The sequence below is a fragment of the Arachis hypogaea genome, unplaced genomic scaffold (assembly GCF_003086295.3).
Source record: "Arachis hypogaea cultivar Tifrunner unplaced genomic scaffold, arahy.Tifrunner.gnm2.J5K5 arahy.Tifrunner.gnm2.scaffold_92, whole genome shotgun sequence".
Taxonomy (NCBI): domain Eukaryota; kingdom Viridiplantae; phylum Streptophyta; class Magnoliopsida; order Fabales; family Fabaceae; genus Arachis; species Arachis hypogaea.
In genome coordinates this window covers 449-6,242 of record NW_027255504.1, presented here as the reverse complement: position 1 = coordinate 6,242, position 5,794 = coordinate 449, and the positions used below count along the sequence as shown (strand labels likewise).

General features: G+C 35.6%; 1 protein-coding gene across 1 annotated transcript; it reads left to right on the top strand.

The window, feature by feature from the left end:
- LOC114927264 (uncharacterized) lies at window positions 1–4,450 on the top strand. Its single transcript, XM_029296886.2, has 7 exons — window positions 1–945; window positions 1,420–1,508; window positions 1,590–1,749; window positions 2,753–2,848; window positions 2,992–3,114; window positions 3,403–3,665; window positions 3,965–4,450. Exons 1-7 carry the CDS (start codon window positions 807–809, stop codon window positions 4,073–4,075), a joined length of 981 nt encoding a protein of 326 aa, XP_029152719.1. The 5' UTR covers window positions 1–806; the 3' UTR covers window positions 4,076–4,450.
- The last annotated feature ends 1,344 nt before the right edge of the window (window positions 4,451–5,794 follow it).

The window sequence follows — 5,794 nt, the reverse complement described above, 5'->3', positions numbered from 1 at the left end:
TCATAATTTGATCCAACTTGAATCAAATTAATTAAAGCTTTAATAACCATCGAGTTATAGTTCAAATGACATAATTTTTCATGTTATGGTTCGAGTCTCTCTATGGTTAAAAAAAAAAAAATTACAGCTCTAATAAGTTCATACTTTGAACCCTGTGAAAGAAAGAAAAGCAAGTTTCCATACTAATTACAACATGTCTTACCCATGGAAAAAGCAAAAGGAAAGTTTGATTCCCTTCTGAAACAAAAAAACCGGTGCACGTTAGCATTTATCAGCAACACTGCAATATCAACAGATAAGAACAACAACAGAAGCCATAGCTGGCCTAATCAGAAAGAAGCGCATTTTAGCAAAGACCGAGAGAGGTCCACCATCAATTATGGCTATAAACCACCGAAATTATTAGGATTTACGCGATCCATCTTAATTCCCACCAACTTACACAACCCACAATGAAGAACAAGGCGCACATTAGCACAGAATATAATAGCCCCACATAGCTTCCATGTGTCACCTCCAAAACTCAATACTGAAACCCAACACACAAAGCAAATCCAAAACTGTGAAGCAGAAAGAACGTAACTTGTTAACGCTTTTCGGGATTTTTATTTTATTTTTTATTTTCAAAGGAACAAGCGTTGAGCTTTGGATCTATTTGGGGGGTGCCCAGGAAAAAATCTTCAAAACCCAGGTTCAAAATTTCTCCCTTTTTGGCAAAGTTGGAAACTTTTTGTTGTGGGCAATGGTGGGATGAGGATTAAAAAGGAAGAAAAGAAGAAGAATAAGAAGGTGGAAGAGGGTGTGACATGGCAAGAGGGAAATGGGTTTGTTCTTACAAGAAGATCACCCTATTTATTTGCTTCGTCAACATTGCCGTTGCACTCTTCTGTCTTCGCTCTCTCTATGCTTCTATCTATATCTACTCCGGTAGCGTTGGAAGGAACAGTTAAGTCAATTTTCAATCTCTCACTATGTCTTATTTTTGTTTCCTCTACTAACAACAAAAAAGGAAACAATAGGAAAGTGTATGCATTGTGTTTTTTAGTAAGTTTTTGGACCAAAAACAGAAAGGGTATTGCTTTGAGTAGTTTTAGACTAAAAACATTGATTATTTTTTATAAATCTTTTTCTATTTGATTTGGTTTCTACTGTTTTAAGCTATGGAGCAGGGTACTGCTTTTTTAAACCAGAAGACATAAATAGTATTGCAATTATAGTTCTAGACTGGACCATATCAATTTTTTGAAGCCCCTTTTTTATTTGTTTTGGTTTCTATTTTGCTTTCAGTTGTGGAGTATATAGGTCACTACTTAATGATTTGTGTTAAATTTGAGCCAAATGAATAACAAGGGTATTGCAATGAGTAGTTAGAAACCAGAACTTTATTTTTATCAGTAGTGTAAGCCCCCTTTTTTTCAGCTGTGTTGTATAAACCAGATCAGATTCAGAAAATGGAAGAATCAGAGCAAATCCGCAAGGCGCACAAACCAGTGGAGTTAGTAAAATGGGTAAGAACTGTTTTCTATTCTACCTAACTTCAGCAATATTTTTTTCAGAAGCTAAATTAAATTCAATTGTTTTGCAAGTAGGTGAAGAAATTTGAAGGGGAGTTTTCAAGTGAAACTGTGGCAGTTGAGTTGCCTCAGCATTTGAAACAGAAAATAGTTGATGAGGTCCTGCAGAGACTAAGGAGCTTGAATAGTAATAGAACAAACAGTTCCGACTCCCTCGGCATTGATAAGGAACGGCGTGAGTGCTTTTAAATTGTGCTAGCATATACAATTCCATCTATGATGGAGCATTGATAGGCACTTTGTGTAATAGTAAAATTCTACAAATTGTGGTTGAGCTAATAATATCATCTGTAGGAGTGGAAGCGCATGGTTCTGCTATGCTTATTGTCAAGTTCAGTTTATCAACTATTTTGGTGACATTGATACAGTTGTTTTATTACTTGATTGACTTATCTTCAGAACTTTCAAATTTTTGAAACATGTAACAATACTTATAAACATGTCGATAACTCTTCATTCACCTTTGAAGTTTGAGATCATCCTTATAATGTTTACAGAAAAAATGGTTTACCATTCTTGATGTAGTGATTGACATAATTGAGGAGTATTCTAAATTAAATTGAATAGTGATATAGGGAAGCCTACGTAAAAGTAGACAGTGGATTATTGAGCTACCACAAACTTCCACATATAGTTTGAGATAGTTTAGAGTTTTTAATGATAATAATATACTTTCGTGTTATAAGCAATGGATCATGGATGTGCATGTACCTGAGGTTGACTGTTTGAAATGCACACTGATTGATTTATTAGAGGGAAATTATTCAATAGTTTCATGTTTTAGTTGATACCGGAGTTTTAGATTGGTGATGGATTAATAAATGTTGAGAGGGTTTATGATAGGACACAACAACTTCATCTGAAAGATATATTCAGCTCTACATCTCAAGAAAAGGCTTCATTTATTTGTATGTGAATCTTTTTATCCAACTACTGTGTATAAAATATCAGTCACACTGCCAAAATTTTTTTGTTAGAAAGTTTCCTCCTTTGTTGCTTCTGAAAGTGTTGGGGATATTTATCTTGAGAATGGGAAATTGAGCTCCCTTCTTATATGAGCAATAAGTCATTCTTTTTTCTGACACAAATTTTTATTTGGTTATGTAAATGCTAAATTGGTAGTATTTGGATGATATTTTATTGCAAAATTATCTTTAACATAAACTCATCCAATACAGAAGCAGTAGAAAACTGGCGCAAGGAAAGATTGAATGAGATTAAGTTGGCCCTTGTTAGAGGGACTTCGAGCTCAAGCATCAATTTTGAAGAGGCAGGTATGGCCGTATGGGCAATTGATTTTCTGTGACATTTCCTACATTTATGAGACACGTTCTTGTCTTCTGCACATTGGTAATGAATGCTCACACAAATCTTTGACACTTTAGTATTTTACAAAATATCTATTTGAACTTCGTAGGCATACTAGCAAGAGCTTTGGATTCTGGTTGGGATACGCTTTCCGAAGAAATTGGCCTTTGGATACCTGTTCAAGTTGCAAATGAGGAACATGATGACAAACCAAATGGTGCCGAGGAGTTTGGTAATATCATGTTCTTTAGACTATTTTTCTGAGTCAACCTCCAGTATATTCTCTAACAAACAATGAATAAAGTTGTTCCTTTGTTTTCTTAATAATGAACCTGTTTGGTAATGGAATGATGAGGGACAAATTTGCCATTTGTGGTTTACTCGATGTCATTTAAGTTGTCATTTGATTTCTCTGGGATCAATTAACAAATTAACAATGCAAGGTGTCACAGAATCTTGAAATATGCATGTATCTTTTCTTTCTGTGCTAAAACAAATTTTTGCATGTGACAATCCACAGACGAAGAAGTTCTTCCGGGTAGGCCCCTTCCACCCGTGTGCAATGCGGAACTTCACACAGATTATGGTGGCGATGCAGTTCGATGGGGTCTTACTCACCCCCAAGATAGTGCAGCCGATTGCTGTCAAGCTTGCTTGGACCAGGCTAAAAACGCCAAAGAAGGCGAAAAGAAATGCAACATTTGGGTTTATTGTCCATCAGAGTTTGGGTGTCATTCTCCGGATATTTATCAGCACAAACATCAGGAATGCTGGCTGAAATTTGTAAGTTAGCCTTTGATACTTACATATTCTGGATTTGACAAATTGCTCTTGAACATGGTAATCAAACTCAAAAGAGTTCGCGTAAATTTGTGGAACTTAGGGGAACTAAAACTTGTAAACTTGTTAATTTTATCTGAGGACCTAAACTTGTACCCAGAAAAGTTTACTAGTTAACTCAAGAATTTGATAATCATGCTGTTGAAATATGAAACAATGTCTGGTTTTAAAAGTTCCCATTTATTGCTGTAGTTGTTCTTCTCTGCTGACTAATTTATACCTGCATGATATTCTGAATCCAGGCTGAGAAACCGAAGCTGAACTTTAAAGATAGGTATCCGGAATGGTATCGAAATTCGCATCCGTCTGCACCCGTGATTGTTCCGTGGGCCTCTGGAGTTGTTAGCGCATGAGCCAAATAGCTGACGCCAAATGTGACAAATCAACTGTGGTCCAGAGCTACTTTCTAGACTTACAGGCACATAAAAGCTAGCTTAGGAAAGCCTTTGCCATGCTTTGAGGATCATAGTATGGTGTTGGTCAACATATTTTGCCCCCTATTTTACATTAGAAAGAAAATTTCAGAGGAAGAGAGGGTTTTCCCCTAATAGTGATTTAGGAATTAGGACTAAGGTTTGGTTAAAGTGAGTTCTAATCACCGAGGCAATGTGAGTTAAATAGATGAGAAGGAAGTTGTTTTTGTTGTGATCAATGTATCTGGTATTATCATTCATTTATCTGTGGGATTTATATTCATCCCACTCAAATATAATTCCTGCAATTGGTAATATTGATGGTCCAATTCATTTATCTGTGTCTGTGAGTTTTGATTTGAAGGGGCCAAGAAAGGCTTGAAGTGTAAAGTGAAAGCTTTTAACTCTTCTCACTCTTTTCCATTCATTTCATCTATTCCCCTACCAAACTCCAATTCATAAATGCACTTTGAAGTATTTGTTTTTTAGTTGATAATATTAATAAGGAGTGTGTAGTTAATTGTGGTGCTGCTTGTATTTTTCTAGTTAACATTGTCAAATACTTGGACAATTGAGTCTAGCAATGTTAAGTATCTCCTTGCATCCAGCTTCGGGCATTAGAATTTTACTACTAAGGGTGTCTTAGTAACTTTGGTGAAATTTTTTTTTCTTTTTTTTCTCTCTCTCTCTCTCTGATCCACTTTTATATTTGTGAACTTAAAAATGCGCCTTAGAATGAAAAGATAACTATAAAACTTGAACCGAATTAGTAAGTTCATAATAATTGGTTTAGAATGTAAAGTGAAATTGATAGTGGAGAATGGAAATGGATTCTTTTCATTTTCTTTAACACTTGAGAGAATAAATGTGATCTCTTACCTTTAATTTTATAAGTGAGACTAAAAATAAATAGGAGAGATTAACATTGGATACCATCTAGTTTTTTTTACTGAAGAGGATCTATTCCTGCGATTTTGTAAACAAATGAACAATGGGTTCTAGAATTGACTCAATAAAGTAAAAAATACTCCATCATGAGTAAATCGAATCAAAAGAAATAATCATCCAATTAGAAATAATAAACATAATCATCTGCATATCTATGAATTGAACATCCGCCATATTCATTGTTCACATTGTTTAGTATTCTCATTGTCTATGTATACTTTTCGTTTGATAAATTTAATTAAATTATGTAACAGTATTAAATTAATTTATTTTCATTTATTTTTTCACAAAATGTTCCATCTTCCCAAACTAGAAAGAAGAAGCTAAAGCATGGTAACCAGTAGTAAACCTAACCAACCACGTTTCCCACTTTTTTGTTTAACAAAATTCCAAAACTGTAATAATCTAGAAAATGTAACACAACCCATTCATCACTTTGGAATAGGAATTCCAATTCTGCGATTCACCGATTCCAATTACGCAAACGAATTAGAAAGAAAAGAAGAACTTGTCATGGGTTCGGGTTTCGGAGAATCCAATAAGGTTCGCTGGAGCGTCTTCGATGGCGTCAGGATCATTGCCGCCACGCCGGAGGCTCTCATGGTGGAGATCGACTCCGCAATCTCCACTCTCGAATACACACGCGCCACCGCTACCCTCGACTCCGCCTCCTCCTCCGCTGCCGCAGACGGCGGCGGATACGACGAACGC